This window comes from Panulirus ornatus, chromosome 1 (assembly GCF_036320965.1).
Source record: "Panulirus ornatus isolate Po-2019 chromosome 1, ASM3632096v1, whole genome shotgun sequence".
Taxonomy (NCBI): Eukaryota; Metazoa; Arthropoda; class Malacostraca; order Decapoda; family Palinuridae; genus Panulirus; species Panulirus ornatus.
This window is the reverse complement of record NC_092224.1, coordinates 89,262,224-89,283,185: the sequence shown is the minus strand read 5'-3', so window position 1 is coordinate 89,283,185 and position 20,962 is coordinate 89,262,224. Positions and strand designations below refer to the sequence as shown.

Here is a 20,962-nt window from a genome sequence, read left to right as displayed (position 1 = left end):
TCAACTGCCCACCTCCCACCTTTCTCATGCCACATGCATCTTTTACACAAGCCATCACTTGTGTAAAATACATCCCATTCCTCACCCACTCCCCTCACGTCATTAGCTTTTGCCTTTTTTCATTCTACTCGTAATATCTCTCGGTACTTCCTCACACAAGTCTCCTTTCCAAGCTCACTTACTCTCACCACTCTCTTCTCCCCAACATTTTCTCCTCTTTTTGAAAAACCTCTACAAATGTTCACCTTTGCTTCCACAATATAGTTGATCAGACATCCCTCCAGCTGCCCCTCTAAGCACAATGACCTCCAAAAGTCTCTCTTTTACACATCTATTGATTAACACATAATCCAGTAATGCCCTTTGACCATCTCTCCTACTCAATTACATATACTTATGTATATACATATCTCTTTTCAAACTATGTTTTCCTAATCACCAATATAATCTCTTCCTGACCAACATGTCATATGCCATGCACTCTGCATAACCATATCACCTTGAAAAACTTTAAATCTTGCACCTTTCACATGATATCTTTGTGCCACATACTCTTATTACCGCTTCTTTCATCACTTTGTCTGTTCTTATTCCAACTCAGTTTATCAAGTTACCCATCACTGCTGCTCTTACTTTTTTTTTTAACTATCTTTACATAAACTTTAGTTTTACTTCTAGGCTTGCGAGTTAGGAGTAGTACTCCATTATGCAAGCTTCTTGTGCTCACACTGTGGACCTTTTTTTTTCCATTCATCAAAGCTATCTGTGCACCTTATTTTTCTCCCTTACATATCTATACAGTACTCTGAGTCAGAAACATCTTGTTGAACTTTGCCCCTGAACATCTAAACTCATTTGTAACTACCTGTACTCTGCAAGCTTTTCACAATGCAGAATGATATTACATGGTGATCTTCCATCCCTTTCAAAAGCTAATCTTACTTTTATTTGTATTCACTCTTAGCATCATCCACTTACATACATCTTGAAGTGGCCCTCCGTGCATATCAGCTTTTCGTCTGAGTTAGCATCATCTACACACAGAAGTGGCAACTTTCATTCTGTTCCTTCATGATTAGATAATGTACCACTGTCACTTTACCTTGGTCCCCTGTCAAGTAATGCCCTATCCAAGAAGAACTGAATGATCATAATAACATGACACAGTCTTGACACACTCTCACATTTTTTCAAATCAGTCACTCATGCTAAGTCACCATTTTCAAAAGAGTTTTCCTGCTCACATTATCATACAACTGTTCTAAACCCATATGTTTTTTTTACTAAAACTTGCTTCCCTCTTTGTCTAGGTACAAAACTCAAGTCTGTGAATCCTCTTCCCTTTGTCACTTTATTTTGTTCTTCACCAACAAGGGGTTTACTAATCATTGGAACATCTTGTATATTTATTCATCCATGAAAGGAGACTTATTCCTTAATAATTTTTGGTGAAATAGACACCACCTCCTGAATGATCATACGATTTATGATAATTGTGACTTATTCAGTAAGTGCATCATCCAAAAAGTACTCCAGTTTAAATGGGTATTATTGTAGTCTTTGCCTTCTATAATGTAATTCATTACTGGAGAGTGTTATAGGTGACCACTTATAAAATGAAGTGAAGTATGTTGATTCTTTCTTAGGGTCTTACTATAACCTGCTGAGAAAAAACTTAAGGCTTTTTGATTATGACTGTTCAAAGCTCCCATGAGTTAGTGCAGTGTTGCCCATGCTCACATATAATTTTGCAAACAATTTCATGGGATGATTGCTATATTAGTCAAATCTGTACATTTGTTGCTTCATGCAGCAGTTCATGTTTTGGCATTGCAGGCCTGCAGCGCAAATCATTATGTCCAATTCCAGCATTTTTTGACTTTGTTGACAGAACAGGCCAGTTGTAGTCCTTTATTTTCTATTTGTCTCTTAGCTCTGCCTTCTTGTATCCATCATGAATTATAAGACCTGACCTAATCAAGCAAGCTAAGCCAATCCAGTCTTAACACTGGAATATGTGTGAGTTAAAAGATAAGTGTTGTTTTCCTATGATGCAAATGAACTCAGTCCAAAAAAAGGTGAAACCAGCATGTTGTCAGCTGAACTTGTGGGTAGTTGCTAATCTGTTTTTGCCTACAAGGTGTACACATGACTGGGTTGTTTAGTCTCAGGTTCCCAGTACTCTAATATTTGGGAAAAATTCAATAAAGACTACATCCTTTTGTTGAGGTGCACCAAAGGACCAGGGATGATTCCTATATCCAGAACATGCCAGACTTTTTCACATTGTCATCATATTATGATAATTAATCATGAAGAAGTGTAGATCACATTTTTGCATTTCAAATCACTGACATCACTAGATTTTGAGAATAGCCTTGTCTCTGTGTTGTCTTTTGTTTCTGTGAATATGATCATTTAGGTTTGAGTCTTCATATCCTAGATATAAGCCTTGATAATCCCATGTGATAATATGGCCATCAAAATTTCTATAATATATTCAGTATTTAGATTATGTTGGTAACTTTGCGTTTATGAGTCAAAACCTCTTACCATGGAACTTTACACTTATATACTGCAAGAGCTCTTAATATGTAGATGGCCTTTAGAGAATTATTGAACCCTAGTTCTGACAGTGTGGCAGTATTGTTTTTCTGAGCCATAATGTAATGCTGTTTTTAGTCGGTGTTTGACTGAGTCTTTTATATTGACATGAAATACTCACAGATTGTAGATATCAATAAAACCAAATTCCAAGAAAGAGTAGATTAATTAATACTTGAGTATAAAGCATTTGATATTGGAGTTAAGTGCTGTGACTTTATCAGTCAAGTCTGTTATCACACTTGAAGTGGCTAAGGTGTTACCAGACTCCACATACAAGTGAAAAGTCACCTTTGTTGAGGGTGTATCATTGTTGGTGAGTTAAGAAGAGTACAGTCTCATTAAGATCGCCTTATTAAGAAACTTCTCACATTGAAGGAGCTACTGGATGCAGCACATCCTCAAAGCTGAAGGAGCCCCATGAAAAAAGGTTCCAAGGATATATATCTAATAATAAAGATGATAGTGACATAAAAATAATGAAACAATTATAAAAGAAAATGAGAGAAAAAGGTTTGCATGATTGCAAATATGATAGTTCCAAAACCTGTCAAAGATTTGACCAAGAAAGCTTGTGAGTTTAGATTCATGTTTTTCATTTTACTGTTTTGAGCTTAGGTATGTATCCTATAAAGATGGCAGGAGAATTTTGCAAAACACATTGAAATACCCAATTCTCCTCTATTATCTGGGCAAGTTCTGATTTTGGAATCTGAACCGTGATCCTTAAACTGCAGTTCCTTGAAATTACTTGGAGAAATTTAGGGTTCATGCCCAACTTTTCATCCTGGGGATGGCATCTGCCCTGCTCTTGTTTTCACATTGCCTCAGCTGGTGATAGATTGAGTTGGAGGCAACACCATAGTGTTCATTGTATTGGGGCAGATAGGATTTCTTTGTTTATGGCAAAAAGTATCTGTTTTAAGTGCCTAATCACTGCTTGAAGGCCATCATAATGCCACACATTTATTACAAAAATTAAATGTGTCTTTGGTCTGAATACTAGAAAATGTCTTGCTAAGCAAGCTGTGAGCAGTGTTAATATACCTCTTGGCTTGTGTGATCTTGTACTCATTAGAGCAGTAGTTAGCTGCAGTATATTTTATGAACAAGTCATTACTAACTTCCTTACCCTCAGTAGGTCCAGGTAAGTGTAGAGTTATAATAAGTTGCAATGCAGTGCACATTTTTGAGTGAAGTATAAGATTTCTTAGAAAATGATACTAGATATTGTGTTTTGATACTTATTATAGCATCCACTGAAGGTCTGAATTTATGTAGAGTTCATTTCTCAGCAAGCTATTAGCCTTTGTCTCTTGATTTGTCAAGTGCATTTCACCCATCTAGGACAGTCATTGTAAGGTTATCAAACCATCCAATTTATATATTATGCAGATGACCAATTGTTTGTTTTCTCTACTATTCATAAATTTCCACATGTGCTTGCAGGTTCATGCTTATCATCACTAGCATACAAACTGTTGAAAGATATTAAAAAACTTATAAAAGAGGTGGTTCTTTATAAAGCACATAGCATACCTTATATATTCAAAAAGTGATAGCATACCTTATATATTCAAAAAGTGCAAAGAAACATGGGACAGACCCCTTAAAGCTTTCAAGTAATCAATTGGAAAGGGAATAGCATCTGGAAAGTGGCATAGGGCAGGTATCACTCCTGTATTTTGAGAAAAATGCACTAAGCTCCAGGCATGCACCTCTCATGAAAAGATTATTAGGAAACAAATGAATGAGCACTTACAAAAGAAAAACTACCCAACATGGATTCAGGGAAAAGAGGTCATGTATTTTGAATCAGACCCATAACAGAATGAGCAGCTGTGAAGCTAATAGTGATATATAGAGAGACTGTGTTGTTTTAGGCTGTCTCATGTTGTATGTGCCTTTTCCAGTTCGATAAAATTGATCATTGGAGTTCCACTGAGCCTAGCCTTAGGGCCACCATTATTTTCTTATCTGTATGATAATCTTCTTATATGGCAAAAGGTGATGACAAATGACATGAGGAATAGGATGTATTTAGGGAAGCAGTGATGGCATGTGCAAAAGATGCATGTGGTATGAGAAAGGTGAGAGATGGGCAGGTTAGAAAACGTAGTGAGTTGTGGGATGAAGTAAAGTTGTTAGTGAAGGAGAAAAGAGAGGCATTTGGATGTGCGAATGACTGGGAGATGTATAAGAGAAAGCGGCAGGAGGTCAAGAGAAAGGTGCAAGAGTTGAAAATGAGGGCAAATGAGAGATGGGGTGAGAGTATCATTAAACTTTATGGAGACTAAAAAGATGTTTTGGAAGGGGGTAAATAACATACAAAAGACAAGAGAACAAATGGGAGAATTGGTGAAAGGTGCAATGGGGGAAGTGATAACAGGTAGCGATGAAGTGAGAAGGAGATGGAGTTGATATTTTGAAGGCACTTTGAATGTGTTTGATGATAGAGTAGCAGATGTAGGGTGTTTTGGTCAGGGTGGTGTGTGAAGTGAAGGGGTCAGGGAGAATGGTTTGGTTAAGAGTGAAGAGGTGGTGAAAGCCTTACAGTGGATGAAAATCTGGCAAGGTGGCAGGTTTGGATGGTATTGCAGTGGCATTTATTAAGAAAGGGGGTGACTGTGTTGTTGATTGATTGGTAAGGATATTCAGTGCATGCATAGTGCAATTGTACAAAGGCAAAGGGGATGAAAGTGAGTGTTCATACTACAGAAGCATAAATTTGTTGAGTATTCCTGGAAAATTGTATAGGAGGGTGTTGATTGAGAGGGTGAAGGCATGTACAGAGCATCAGATTGGGGAGGAATAGTGTGGTTTCAAAAGTGGTAGAGGATGTGTGGATCAGATGTTTGCTTTGAATAATGTGTGTGAGAAACACTTTGAAAAACAGATGGATTTGTGTGTGGCATTTATGGATCTGGAGAAGGCGTATGGCAGGGTTGATAGAGATGCTATGTGAAAAGAATTAAGAGTACATGGTGTGGGAGGCAAGCTGTTAGAAGCAGTGAAAAGTTTTTATCAAGGATGTAAGGCATGTGTGCAAGTAGGAGGAGAGGAGAGTGATTGGTTCCCAGTGAAGGCTGGTCTGCGGCACGGGTGTGTGATGTCCCCGTGGTTGTTTAATTTGTTTATGGATGGGCGGTTAGGGTGGTAAATGCAAGAGTTTTGGAGGAAGGGGCAAGTATGCAGTCTGTTTGGGATGAGAGGGACTGGGAAGTGAGTCAGTTGTTGTTTGCTGATGATACAGAACTGGTGACTGATTCAAGTGAGAAACTGCAGAAGTGGTGACTGAGTTTGGAAAAGTGTGTGAAAGGAAAAAATTGAGAGTAAATGTGAATAAGAGCAAAGTTATTAGGTTCACCAGGGTTGAGGGACAAATTAGTTTGGATGTAAGTTTGAATGGTGAGAATTGGAGGAATTGAAGTGTTTTAGATATCTGGGAGGGGACTTAGCAGTGAATGGAACAATGGAAGCATAAGTGGGTCACAGGGTTTGGGAGGGGTGAAGGTTCTGGAAATGATGAAACGTGTGAAAAGAGAGAACTTTATCTCGTAGAGCAAAAATGGGTATGTTTGAAAGAATAGTAGTTCCAACAATATTATATGGTTGCAATGCGTGGCTTATAGATAGGGCTGTACAGAGGAGGGTGGATGTGTTGGAAATTAAATGTTTGAGGACAAGATGTGGTATGAGGTGGTTTGATCAAGTAAGTAATGAAAGGGTAAGAGAGATGTGTGGTAATAAAAAGTGTGGTTGAGAGAGTAGAAGAGGGTTTGTTGAAATGGTTTGGACATATGGAGAGAATGAGTGAGGAAAGGTTGGGAAAGAGGATATATGTGTCTGAGGTGAAGGGAACGAGGAGAAGCAGGAGACCAAATTGGAGGTAGAAGAATGGAATGAAAAAGATTTTAAGCAATCTGGGTCTGAACATACAGGAGGGTAAGAGTTGGAACGATGTTTTATACCGGGGTTGACTAGCTGTCAGTGGACTGAACCAGGGCAAGTGAAATGTCTTGAGTAAACCATGGAAAGGTCTGTGGGGCCTGGATGTGGATAGGGAACTGTGGTTTCATTGCATTGCACATAAGAGGTAAAGACTGAGTGTGAATGAATGTGTCCTTTTTGTCTGTTTTCCTGGCACTACCTCACTAAAGCAGGGTGTAGTGATGCTGTTTCTTGTAGGGTGGGGTAGCGCCAGGAATGGATAAAAGCAAACAAGTATGAATATGTACATGTGCATATATGTATATGTCTGTGTATGTTGATGATATGTTGATATGAATATGTATGTATATGTGTGTGTATAGGCATTTGTTGTCTTTTCCTAGCGCTACCTCGCACACATGCGGGGGAGGGGGTTGTCATTTCATGTGTGGCGGGGTGGTGACGGGAATGAATAAGGGCAGACAGTATGAATTATGTACAGGTGTATATATGTATATGTCTGTGTGTGCATATAAATGTATACGTTGAGATGTATAGGTATGTATATGTGCGTGTGGACATGTATGTATATACATGTGTATGTGGGTGGGTTGGGCCATTTTTTCATCTGTTACCTTGAGCTACCTCGCTAACGCGGGAGACAGCAACAAAGCAAAAGAATAATGAAAATATATTGAATTATTTATTTATTTTGCTTTGTCGCTGTCTCCCGCATTTGCAAGGTAGCGCAAGGAAACAGACGAAAGAAATGGCCCAACCCACCCCCATACACATGTATATACATACATGTCCACACATGCAAATATACATACCTATACATCTCAATGTACACATATATATATATACACATACAGACACATACATATATACCCATGCACACAATTCACACTGTCTGCCTTTATTCATTCCCATCGCCACCTTGCCACACATGGAATACCATCCCCCTCCCCCCTCATGTGTGCGAGGTAGCGCTAGGAAAAGACAATAAAGGCCCCATTCGTTCACACTCAGTCTCAAGCTGTCATGCAATAATGCCCGAAACCACAGCTCCCTTTCCACATCCAGGCCCCACACAACGTTCCATGGTTTACCCCAGACGCTTCACATGCCCTGATTCAATCCACTGACAGGACGTCAACCCCGGTATACCACATCGATCCGATTCACTCTATTCCTTGCCCTCCTTTCACCCTCCTGCATGTTCAGGCCCCGATCACTCAAAATCTTTTTCACTCCATCTTTCCACCTGCAATTTGGTCTCCCACTTCTCCTCGTTCCCTCCACCTCCGACACATATATCCTCTTGGTCAATCTTTCCTCACTCATTCTCTCCATGTGCCCAAACCATTTCAAAACACCCTCTTCTGCTCTCTCAACCACGCTCTTTTTATTTCCACACATCTCTCTTTCCCTTACGTTACTCACTCGATCAAACCACCTCACACCACACATGGTCCTCAAACATCTCATTTCCAGCACATCCATCCTCCTGCGCACAACTCTATCCATAGCCCACGCCTCGCAACCATACAACATTGTTGGAACCACTATTCCTTCAAACATACCCATTTTTGCTTTCCGAGATAATGTTCTCGACTTCCACACATTCTTCAAGGCTCCCAGGATTTTCGTCCCCTCCCCCACCCTATGATTCACTTCCGCTTCCATGGTTCCATCCGCTGCCAGATCCACTCCCAGATATCTAAAACACTTTACTTCCTCCAGTTTCTCTCCATTCAAACTTACCTCCCAATTGACTTGACCCTCAACCCTACTGTACCTAATAACCTTGCTCTTATTCACATTTACTCTTAACTTTCTTCTTTCACACACTTTACCAAACTCAGTCACCAGCTTCTGCAGTTTCTCACATGAATCAGCCACCAGCGCTGTATCATCAGCAAACAACAACTGACTCACTTCCCAAGCTCTCTCATCCACAACAGACTTCATACTTGCCCCTCTTTCCAAAACTCTTGCATTCACCTCCCTAACAACCCCATCCATAAACAAATCAAACAACCATGGAGACATCACACACCCCTGCCGCAAACCTACATTCACTGAGAACCAATCACTTTCCTCTCTTCCTACACGTACACATGCCTTACATCCTCGATAAAAACTTTTCACTGCTTCTAACAACTTGCCTCCCACACCATATATTCTTAATACCTTCCACAGAGCTTCTCTATCAACTATATCATATGCCTTCTCCAGATCCATATATATATATATATATATATATATATATATATATATATATATATATATATATATATATATATATATATATATGCGTGCATAGTGCCATTGTACAAAGGCAAAGGGGATAAGAGTGAGTGCTCAAATTACAGAGGTATAAGTTTGTTGAGTATTCCTGGTAAATTATATGGGAGGGTATTGATTGAGAGGGTGAAGGCATGTACAGAGCATCAGATTGGGGAAGAGCAGTGTGGTTTCAGAAGTGGTAGAGGATGTGTGGATCAGGTGTTTGCTTTGAAGAATGTATGTGAGAGATACTTAGAAAAGCAAATGGATTTGTATGTAGCATTTATGGATCTGGAGAAGGCATATGATAGAGTTGATAGAGATGCTCTGTGGAAGGTATTAAGAATATATGGTGTGGGAGTCAAGTTGTTAGAAGCAGTGAAAAGTTTTTATCGAGGATGTAAGGCATGTGTACGTGTTGGAAGAGAGGAAAGTGATTGGTTCTCAGTGAATGTAGGTTTGCGGCAGGGGTGTGTGATGTCTCCATGGTTGTTTAATTTGTTTATGGATGGGGTTGTTAGGGAGGTGAATGCAAGAGTTTTGGAAAGAGGGGTAAGTATGAAGTCTGTTGTGGATGAGAGAGCTTGGGAAGTGAGTCAGTTGTTGTTCGCTGATGATACAGCGCTGGTGGCTGATTCATGTGAGAAACTGCAGAAGCTGGTGACTGAGTTTGGTAAAGTGTGTGAAAGAAGAAAGTCAAGAGTAAATGTGAATAAGAGCAAGGTTATTAGGTACAGTAGGGTTGAGGGTCAAGTCAATTGGGAGGTGAGTTTGAATGGAGAAAAACTGGAGGAAGTGAAGTGTTTTAGATATCTGGGAGTGGATCTGGCAGCGGATGGAACCATGGAAGCGGAAGTGAATCATAGGGTGGGGGAGGGGACGAAAATCCTGGGAGCCTTGAAGAATGTGTGGAAGTCGAGAACATTATCTCGGAAAGCAAAAATGGGTATGTTTGAAGGAATAGTGGTTCCAACAATGTTGTATGGTTGTGAGGTGTGGGCTATGGATAGAGTTGTGCGCAGGAGGGTGGATGTGATGGAAATGAGATGTTTGAGGACAATGTGTGGTGTGAGGTGGTTTGATCGAGTAAGTAACGTAAGGGTAAGAGAGATGTGTGGAAATAAAAAGAGCGTGGTTGAGAGAGCAGAAGAGGGTGTTTTGAAATGGTTTGGTCACATGGAGAGAATGAGTGAGGAAAGATTGACCAAGAGGATATATGTGTCGGAGGTGGAGGGAACGAGGAGAAGAGGGAGACCAAATTGGAGGTGGAAAGATGGAGTGAAAAAGATTTTGTGTGATCGGGGCCTTAACATGCAGGAGGGTGAAAGGAGGGCAAGGAATAGAGTGAATTGGAGCGATGTGGTATACCGGGGTTGACGTGCTGTCAGTGGACTGAATCAGGGCATGTGAAGCGTCTGGGGTAAACCATGGAAAGCTGTGTAGGTATGTATATTTGCGTGTGTGGACGTATGTATATACTTGTGTATGGGGAGGGGTTGGGCCATTTCTTTCGTCTGTTTCCTTGCGCTACCTCGCAAACACGGGAGACAGCGACAAAGTATAATAATGATAATAATAATATATATATATATATATATATATATATATATATATATATATATATATATATATATATATATATATTTGTATATATTTGGACAGTTTTTGCAGGGAAATAATGCAAATGACTGGGAGATGTATAAAAGAAAGAGGCAGGAGGTCAAGAGAAAGGTGCAGGAGGCAAAAAATAGGGCAAGTGAGAGTTGGGGTGAGAGAGTATCATTAAATTTTAGGGAGAATAAAAAGATCTTTTGGAAGGAGGTGAATAAAGTGCATAAGACAAGGGATTAAATGGGAACATCAGTGAAGGGGCTAATGGGGAGGTGATAACCAGTAGTGGTGGTGTGAGAAGCAGATGGAGCAAGTATTTTGAAGGTTTGTTGAATGTGTTTGATGATAGAGTGGCAGATATAGGGTGTTTTGGTCGAGGTGGTGTGTAAAGTGAGAGGGTTGGGGAGAAGGATTTGGTAAACAGAGAAGAGGTAGTAAAAGCTTTGCAGAAGATGAAAGCCGGCAAGGCAGCAGGTTTGGATGGTATTGCTGTGGAATTTATCTGAAAAGGGGATGACTGTATTGTTGACTGGTTGGTAAGGTTATTTAATGTATGACTCATGGTGAGGTGCCTGAGGACTGGTGGAATGATTGCATAGTGCCATTGTACAAAGGCAAAGGGCACAAGAGTGAGTGCTCAAATTACAGAGGTATAAGTTAGTTGAGTATTCCTGGGAAATTATATGGGAGGGTATTGATTGAGAGGGTGAAGACATGTACAGAGCATCAGATTGGGGAAGAGCAGTGTGGTTTCAGAAGTGGTAGAGGATGTGTGGATCAGGTATTTGCTTTGAAGAATGTATGTGAGGAATACTTAGAAAAGCAAATGGATTTGTATGTAGCATTTTTTGGATCTGGAGAAGGCATATGACAGAGATGCTCTGTGGAAGTTAAGAATACATGTTGTGGGAGGTAAGTTGTTAGAAGCAGTGAAAAGTTTTTATCGAGGATGTAAGGCATGTGTATGTGTAGGAAGAGAGAAAAGTGATTGGTTCTCAGTGAATGTTGGTTTGCGGCAGGGGTGCGTGATGTCTCCATGGTTGTTTAATTTGTTTATGGATGGGGTTGTTAGGGAGGTGAATGCAGGAGTTTTGGAAAGAGGGGCATGTATGAAGTCTGTTGTGGATGAGAGAGCTTGGGAAGTGAGTCAGTTGTTGTTCGCTGATGATACAGCGCTGGTGTTTGATTCATGTGAGAAACTGCAGAAGTTGGTGACTGAGTTTGGTAAAGTGTGTGAAAGAAGAAAGCTGAGAGTAAATGTGAATAAGAGGTTGAGGGACAAGTCAAGTGGGAGGTAAGTTTGAATGGAGAAAAACTGGAGGAAGTGAAGTGTTATAGATATCTTGGAGTGGATTTGGCAGCAGATGGAACCATGGAAGCGGAAGTGAATCATAGGGTGGGGAGGGGGCGAAAGTTCTGGGAGCGTTAAAAAAGTTTGGAAGTCGAGAACGTTATCTTGGAAAGCAAAAATGGGTATGTTTGAAGGAATAGTGGTTCCAACAATGTTATATGGTTGCAAGGCGTGGGCTATAGATGGAGTTGTGCAGAGGAGGATGGATGTGCTGGAAATGAGATGTTTGAGGACAATGTGTGGTGTGAGGTGGTTTGATCGAGTAAGTAACGTAAGGGTAAGAGAGATGTGTGGAAATAAAAAGAGCGTGGTTGAGAGAGCAGAAGAGGGTGTTTTGAAATGGTTTGGTCACATGGAGAGAATGAGTGAGGAAAGATTGACCAAGAGGATATATGTGTCAGAGGTGGAGGGAATAAGGAGAAGTGAGAGACCAAATTGGAGGTGGAAAGATGGAGTGAAAAAGATTTTGAGTGATTGGGGCCTGAACATGCAGGAGGGTGAAAGGCGGGCAAGGAATAGAGTGCATTGGATCGATGTGGTATACCGGGGTTGATGTGCTGTCAGTGGATTGAATCAGGGCATGTGAACCGACTGGGGTAAACCATGGAAAGCTGTGTAGGTATGTATATTTGCGTGTGTGGACGTATGTATATACATGTGTATGGGGGTGGGTTGGGCCATTTCTTTCGTCTGTTTCCTTGCGCTACCTCGCAAACGCGGGAGACAGCGACAAAGTATAAAAAAAAAAAAAAAAAAAATATAGTATGAAGTCTGTTGGGGATGAGAGAGCTTGGGAAGTGAGTCAGTTGTTGTACAGCGCTGGTGGCTGATTCATGTGAGAAACTGCAGAAGCTGGTGACTGAGTTTGGTAAAGTGTGTGAAAGAAGAAAGTTAAGAGTAAATGTGAATAAGAGCAAGGTTATTAGGTACAGTAGGGTTGAGGGTCAAGTCAATTGGGAGGTGAGTTTGAATGGAGAAAAACTGGAGGAAGTGAAGTGTTTTAGATATCTGGGAGTGGATCTGGCAGCGGATGGAACCATGGAAGCGGAAGTGAATCATAGGGTGGGGGAGGGGGCGAAAATTCTGGGGGCCTTGAAAAATGTGTGGAAGTCGAGAACATTATCTCGGAAAGCAAAAATGGGTATGTTTGAAGGAATAGTGGTTCCAACAATGTTGTATGGTTGCGAGGCGTGGGCTATGGATAGAGTTGTGCGCAGGAGGATGGATGTGCTGGAAATGAGATGTTTGAGGACAATGTGTGGTGTGAGGTGGTTTGATCGAGTAAGTAACGTAAGGGTAAGAGAGATGTGTGGAAATAAAAAGAGCGTGGTTGAGAGAGCAGAAGAGGGTGTTTTGAAATGGTTTGGGCACATGGAGAGAATGAGTGAGGAAAGATTGACCAAGAGGATATATGTGTCGGAGGTGGAGGGAACGAGGAGAAGAGGGAGACCAAATTGGAGGTGGAAAGATGGAGTGAAGAAGATTTTGTGTGATCGGGGCCTGAACATGCAGGAGGGTGAAAGGAGGGCAAGGAATGGAGTGAATTGGAGTGATGTGTTATACCGGGGTTGACGTGCTGTCAGTGGATTGAATCAGGGCATGTGAAGCGTCTGGGGTAAACCATGGAAAGCTGTGTAGGTATGTATATTTGCGTGTGTGGACGTATGTATATACATGTGTATGGGGGTGGGTTGGGCCATTTCTTTCGTCTGTTTCCTTGCGTTACCTCGCAAACGCGGGAGACAGCGACAAAGCAAAAAAAAAAAAAAAAAAAAAAAAAAGAAATATATACATATATATACTGGAAAATGTTTGAAGGAAGGCAAATTGTACCTAGAATAGGGAACTAAGCTGTGGCCTCTGACTTGGACACAGTGAAAGAAAGATAGTGTTGATTCTGATGCTCTTGATGTGGAAGGATTCTGTAAAATTGGGAGGAACCATTCAACCAGAGGCATAATGGGAAACTTAGCAAGAAAAGAATCAAAATGGTAAAAGGAAATACTTTTCAAAAATTATAGAATGTTGAACAAGAGGAACAAGCTGACTTGTATGATATTGTGTGTTAAAGATGTTATAAAGTTCAAGAGACTGTGTGATAGAAAAGAAAGGTTAAGAGATGGGGGCTCCACTAATGTAAAACACCCTTCCGTTGTGCACAAACAGATAATCGCAAGTTACTGTATTTGCAAAGTAGTGAGCGTAATAAATTCTTACCAGGTACATTAGCTGATAGATTTGAATGCTACTTAAATTCAGGATGAGTAATTAAAAAAGGAAAATAATGATAATAATGATTATAATACTAATGATAATAATGATGATAATAATAGAAATAATAATGGTGACTTGTTAGGTTGATTTGATGTAAGAAATAAGGTCAGTTAGTTCTTATAGGACTCCATTGTGGTGCTGTTAAATGTAAGCAATTACAGTGTTGTCAGGTATGGTGGAATTGAAAGCTCAGCTTGAATGAATATGAAACTATCCTGGGGGAAGGAGTTAAGCAAATGCAAACTTCTGGGAAGAGTATGGAAAATTTTACACAGACTGAAAAACTGTTGAAAGAAATACTAGATAAGGAGATTATGTAAGAGGCCAATGAGAATTTAAGAAAGCAATAAATACACAACTTTTAAAGAACTGTAGGCAGAAGTAAATGGTGCAAGGAGACATGAAGAGAAATGTAATAATGGATGTGTAATGAGACCAAAATTAGAGTATGCATCACCAGCATGGTTACTGAACTTGAAGAGACATATAGATCTAGTAGTGTAGGTCCTATGGTGGTCAATAAAGATTGTGTTTAAAGTATGGGAGCTGAGCTGCAGGGAGAGGATTTCAGCCTTAGAATCACCCATGTTGGAAGAGATATTTAGAAGAAACCAGATTACATCCTTCAAGTTTCTGAGTCGATATAACAATGTAAATATTGATCAGTTTGAGGAAATACAAATGAATCTACTGTTGATATTGGTCAGTTGTTTCAAATGATTACTAATGAATCCACTACAGAACAAGAAATTCATCAAGAAATGGGGTAGAGATGTGAAGAATTATTTCTTTAGTAACAGAGTGATGAAACAGTAGAAAATTTTTATTAGTGAAAGAATGAATGTGCCAAGAAGTATACAAAATTTCATTATTTGTAAATGAAGATTATTAGAGTAATTCCAATGATTTTAAATCTCCCTCTTTTTAGTGCATATATAGGTATTGATAAACAGGTAATCACACAGATACGCATGTATACATCCATGTATACATATATATATTTGTGCTGTGAGTTTAATGAATGCCCTTCTCTTTACACTTACACATTTTTGCTTCATTGTGCACTTTTTTCACAAGTTTAGGCTCTGTATAATGTGTACTAGTGTTGTCACAGATTGCCTTCATTATCACCATTAATGATCTACATTACCTACATCAGCAGTGATGTGTTTCATCATCACCAGTAATTACCTACATTACCTACATCAACAGTGATAATAACATGTGTTATATGTCTGTGTATGCAACATAAGCTACAGATCTTGCACCTTTTATGTACCAACAGTGAGTGGTGAAATTGGGCATTGTACGTCCATGTATAATTACACCGCATGACAGTTTTTTTTATGGCTGTTACCAATAGGGGTTGCATGCAGTTCTTCAAATGCTTACCTAAAACCTATTTAGAGCTTCTGGGGAATGGCGATTGCAAACTGCTTTGGTGAGAGAAAGGGATATGAATGATCCTTTCTCAAAAAGGCAAAATATCATAGTAATTCCTTATAGCATTTTTATTGTCAGATCTAATTTCAGTGTTTTTTTGTGTAGGCTTTATGTTTAGTATTTGATAGTTGAGCATTTAAAGTTGCCTATATTTTGATTAGGGTTGTAGTTTAAGAAAGATGCTTTTTTACTGATTACACTTAGGTCATTATTTCTAGTAAAATGATTGATGAAGTTAGTCAGTATGGTAGTGGTTGATTTGTATTGATTATGCTAAAATTTACAAGAATATATTTTCAATACATGCATTTTGTTGTATTTAGAATTGATTGGTACAATTTTCTTTCCAATGATGTTTTATATGTGTTGTAGCTTCCAGTAAGGTCTTGTTTGAATGCATATCAGATACTATTTTATATTGAATACTGTAGGCTTATATATGTAACTTTTAAGTTTTCAGGCTCTGATTCCTGAATAGGTGAAAACTCTCAATTTTTTTGAAAGACAGCTTACCTAAATTTCATTTTAGACCAATTTTAGACCAATAGATTCATTCTTGTTCACTATATTTGAAGAAACACACATCATGTATGTGGCATAATTATCATGCAGTCAGTTGTATTATGCCATAGCTCATTTCATACTCCAAGTAATGACATAGTCCCTGAAATAAATGTATTATTTGGATAAGAAATTTTAGCTGATTTTTCTTGACTACAGTATATCATTAAAAGATAAGGATAAAATGTAGAACTAATGATTTTAAATATGGAAGTATCTAAGAAGTTTTTTTGTGTATATCTGTACATATAAGTATAGTCCTGAAGTTTGAAAATTTTTGTACAGCACTCATGCAATGCAGAATTTTTGTGGATCTAATATTTCTAACAAAAGTTCCTGATGAATACATGCTTAATTTTTTATTAGCATTTTAGATAAACTCTCCTCCACAAGGCCTCAGACATAGGCATTAGTATATAAAGTTTTGATATGTATATGTGATCAAGATTCCTGATTAATGTTTTGATTTCCAAAGTCATGAATTTGCAGAGTACATCCACTTCTTATTGGTACATAGGTGCTGCAACATCCCTAATAGCCAGATCCATGAGAAGTACTACTGCTTTTACTTTCCAAACATCAAGAAAACCATAATGCCCCATCATTCTCATCAGTAGAAAGCTGTAGTGCCCTATTCTTTAGCTTCTCAGAAGTCTTACAGCCCTCACACTATAGATAGGATCTCTTGGAAGTACTATTACTTCCATTTTGCTGAATTGTAAGTACAGATGGTACTGATTCCCCTACTAATTAGATCTTTGAGCAGTACTGTACTTATATCAGAGTTATTCAGATGTTTGTTAAGTGCAAGTATGTCCATTATATGGTTCAGTTAAGAAACATTGGTATCCCTGTTGTTCATACCTTTAGGGAAGTAATGGTAACCTCACTAGCTTAATCGGGATTGAACAACTAGTAACCTATGGGTGATGAGAAGTGGCTCATGAATGAGTATGTATATTATGAAAGAGAGGTCCTGATATAGCATTTGTGTTATTTCATGCCCTCATATAATAGACATGTCAGAGATACTGGTTCCTAGCTGATCAGAAGTTGGACAGCCTGAATGTAGATAATGTGGAAAATACATTTGCCTCTAGCACCTTAATTCAATTTAGGGAGACCATTAGAACTCATTATCCAGATCTCTTGGGAGCATAAGAATCCCCATGATATTGATCTTTTGGAAATCATTAGAGTCTCCATCACTTAAGAATAGTGTGAAGCACTGGTATCACACAGATTGATGGGGGACACTTAGTCATCCAATATCCTGATGTGTTGGAAGTGGAGTTACTGGACTCTACCTGCCTATGAGAAAAAAATCACAGTAATTGAGGCTGTATCATTGTTGATGGACAAAAAGGAATTGTGTCCTTGAGAAAGTTCTTGCTCTAAATGAGTCCATTTCCACCGCTTCAGACTAGGGCATAGATTTGAAGATGCAGAAACCTCATGAAAGAGGCCGTAGGGTTACAAAAATAAGTGATATATCGAAAGTGCTTGTGTCCCCATTATGTAATCCTGTGGGAAAGACTAGCATCCCTATCATACATAGATGTGGAAAGTAGAAGTGGCCCTCTTATCTTGATTTTGTGGGAAATACATTCTTTCTACTCAGATCAGTGAGAAATGCAGATATTCCTATTGCCTTAATCACTTGTGAAGTAAAGCATTCCTGTCTCTCAGATGTGTTGGAGGTATACCATGCCTTATATTTTTCAAAACCATTTGGAATACTGTTACTCATATTAATCAGGTCTGTGGAAAATATGTGTTTCCTCATTTCCATATAATTTCAAAATACTGGAATACTATATGTAGTTATGGGAAAGTTTTTGGAATTCTTCTTTAGTCAGGAGAGAAATTCAGCTTATCCCAATTTTAGATAACCCATGGGAGATTTTCTTGGTTATGATAGTACTAATGATAGTGTTAATTACATTACTTTGTAAAAGTTTGTGGTTCATTTATTATGGTTAAATGCAGTGAATGTTTTGACATATTGAGTGTTGAAAATCAGTATTTAATTTAAGCCTATTTTCTCAACAGAGAGTTTGAGGTTGACTCGCTACACTTCCCAGGTCAGACTCATCGATGGCAGGTGTCTGGGTGGCTTCAAAAGGGCTGTGAGAAGGCTCATAACTCCTTGCTGGACGATGTGGCTCTTGCACTTTCCCTCATTGTTGTCACTGCCAAGAACAGATTGTCATCCCCAATATTCTCACTCTCACACTCACTCCAGTCTGTCTGGCAGGGAATTCTTATGCTTGTGGGTAGGTTGGCAGTCTTCAGAAATTTTGTATAATTCGCTTCATAAGGAGTTACGTGGATACTTCCTACATAATTTTCAAATTTGAATACCCATGCTACATAAGTTCTTAGTTCCAGTGTACAGACATGCACCTGCATGAGAACTGATTTCACAGAACTGGAGTCCCTAATGCTAAATGATTAGTAGAGGTGCAGGGATGCCCAAATCTACCCCAGGGAGTTGGACACCCTTGTTATTTTCCAGCCTTTGAGGTTAAGGTTAGGGACTCTAGCTCTGCAATATTAATTTCTTGAAGAGGTGTACTTTTGCACGTACTTGATCCACCTTACATAAATGGATATAGAATTTGTGATGTTGAATAGATGGACAGATACCTAAATGGATAGATCAAATATATTTTTTAAAAATCAGTAGGAGGTAGTAGTTGATAAGCAGCCTCTAACTAGGGATGTATGTTACCATTACTACCTGCCTGGGTATTGGGAGGATTATTGACAGCTTTGTAATCAGCCATCTCTTCATTGGTAGTAAAGTTGCTTTCTTCTGACTCCGGTAGCTGTCTTTTCTTTATTCCTCACCCACACTTGGACTGCTAGCATTCTGTCCACAAACATACAAACTTTCCTTGTCACACTTAACACTTGACAACGCTTAACTCACTCAACTCATTCTTCGTAACTCTAGATTTTCCTGCAGGAAGCGGTATTCTAGCTCTGTCTCTTGGCAAGATGGTGGGACCAATAGATAAAAGTAGTAGGGGGAAGCATTAAGCAGGAGCTTTAGGTAGAAGAAGTGAGTCAGAACATAAGGGGGGGAGCATTAGGTACAAGTATTAGGTTGGTAGACACAGGTAGAAGTAGTTGGTTGGAACATTAGGTAGGAGCCTCTAGAAACACTGCACTAGAGTTGCCCCTCTGCCAGTGGTCTGTTAAGGATGAGGCATGAAAGGCTAGGAAGTGGTGCTGGAGTTCACCAGTTATGGAGACTTCTGACATGGCCACCCCCTTGAGGGAATTTACTGGAGGAAATGGGCATCAGAGATATAGGTAGATAGATAGAGACAGTAACAAAGTAGTTTCTTTTTAAACCTAGTTCATCATTGACAAGATTTACTTTAATTTGTTGACCTAATTCGGAGTAACTACTTGTTCCTGACTGAAGTGAGTCTTTTTAAAGTACTTCTTTTTGTCATAGATTTGTTAATATATCATCCCCAGAAAATTTTGACTGACTTGCTGATCATACTGCAGAAGCAAAAGAAGGCACAGTATATTGCATGTATGATTGGCCATGGATGTTGATTTCTTAATTGCTCAGACCTTTAGTTGTTTTGTTTTGATTTGTGGGTATTGGGGGGGGGGAATCAGATTCTGTTGGTGTTCTGGTGTCGAGTATGACTTCTTGTAACTGTCATCCCCACACTCCACCTAAATCTTCTCCACCACCCGTCCTCACCACATACCTGTGCCTGTGTGTGATTACTGTTTGCTTTCTATTTGTATGTTACGGGTAGAGTTTCCACTTATGTCGCTGTCTCTTAACTTTCTATATATATGTACTGTGCTTTACTCCTTAGTATGTACACACACACACACACACACACAAAAGCACACACACAAAAGCACACACACAAGCACACTCACAAGCACACTCACAAGCACACAAACACACACACACAAACACACACACACACAAACACACACACAAACACACGCACACACACACGCACACACACACGCACACACACACACACATGCACACACACACACATGCACACACACACACACACACACACACACACACACACACACTCTCTCTCTCTCTCTCTCTCTCTCTCTCTCTCTCTCTCTCTCTCTCTCTCTCTCTCTCTCTCTCATATGCAAGTGGTGTTTCTAATCATGAATACTCATCAGCTTTTGCTCTTATTTCATACAGTACTCATATTTATTATATTTACATTAAACTTGTTGTGTGATTAGGTGCATTATGAGTGATTTAGTGATAAGTTTAAGAAGGAACTTTTTCAGCATTCTGTCAGATCAAAAATCATATGTCCTTAAGTTGACAGTACAGGATTACATTACGTTACATGTACCTTTAATGTTACATAGTTTGTGTATCCTACAGATCTGTTTATTCATCATCGTTGTAATGCAGAGTATGATTTTTCTGTATGAAGTGATAGTTTAGCATTCAAAGGTAAAGGAAAATACACAGGAAGTTATAGCATTACCTTTGTGCTCACCAGGTCCAATGGCAATTGAACAGAGGAAGGGATGTGAATGATATGTTTAGGACTCTTGATGGGAAGATGTCAAATGTCATTTCGTTCTTTTTTGTTGGGTTTGTTAATTAGTGATAAATAACCTTATGCTTCAAAGATATTACACCCTTCATACTAACATTTACTGTTACAAATTAGCTGGCAAGTGTAGGGAGGATATTAATGGATTTGTTTGTTTCTGTCATACACACTGGTACATTGTTAGTGGTGAATAGCATGAATATATTTAATGATATTTTCATGCAAGAATAAGTGTTTAGGGAGGATTTTTGAAGTGGTTTTTCTCTGGAAACATTCTAACTCTTTACCTATCAACTGTTGCCAAAGCTCCCCATTT

General features: G+C 39.2%; 1 protein-coding gene across 1 annotated transcript in view; it reads left to right on the top strand.

Annotated features, from left to right (window-relative positions):
* The window catches only part of LOC139750355 (uncharacterized), a 722,120-nt gene that overhangs the window by 511,945 nt on the left and 189,213 nt on the right, over positions 1-20,962 (top strand). The window contains exon 8 of the mRNA XM_071665103.1: positions 18,119-18,342. Coding sequence (XP_071521204.1) covers positions 18,119-18,342 — 224 coding nt within the window. The remainder of the gene's footprint in view (positions 1-18,118; positions 18,343-20,962) is intronic.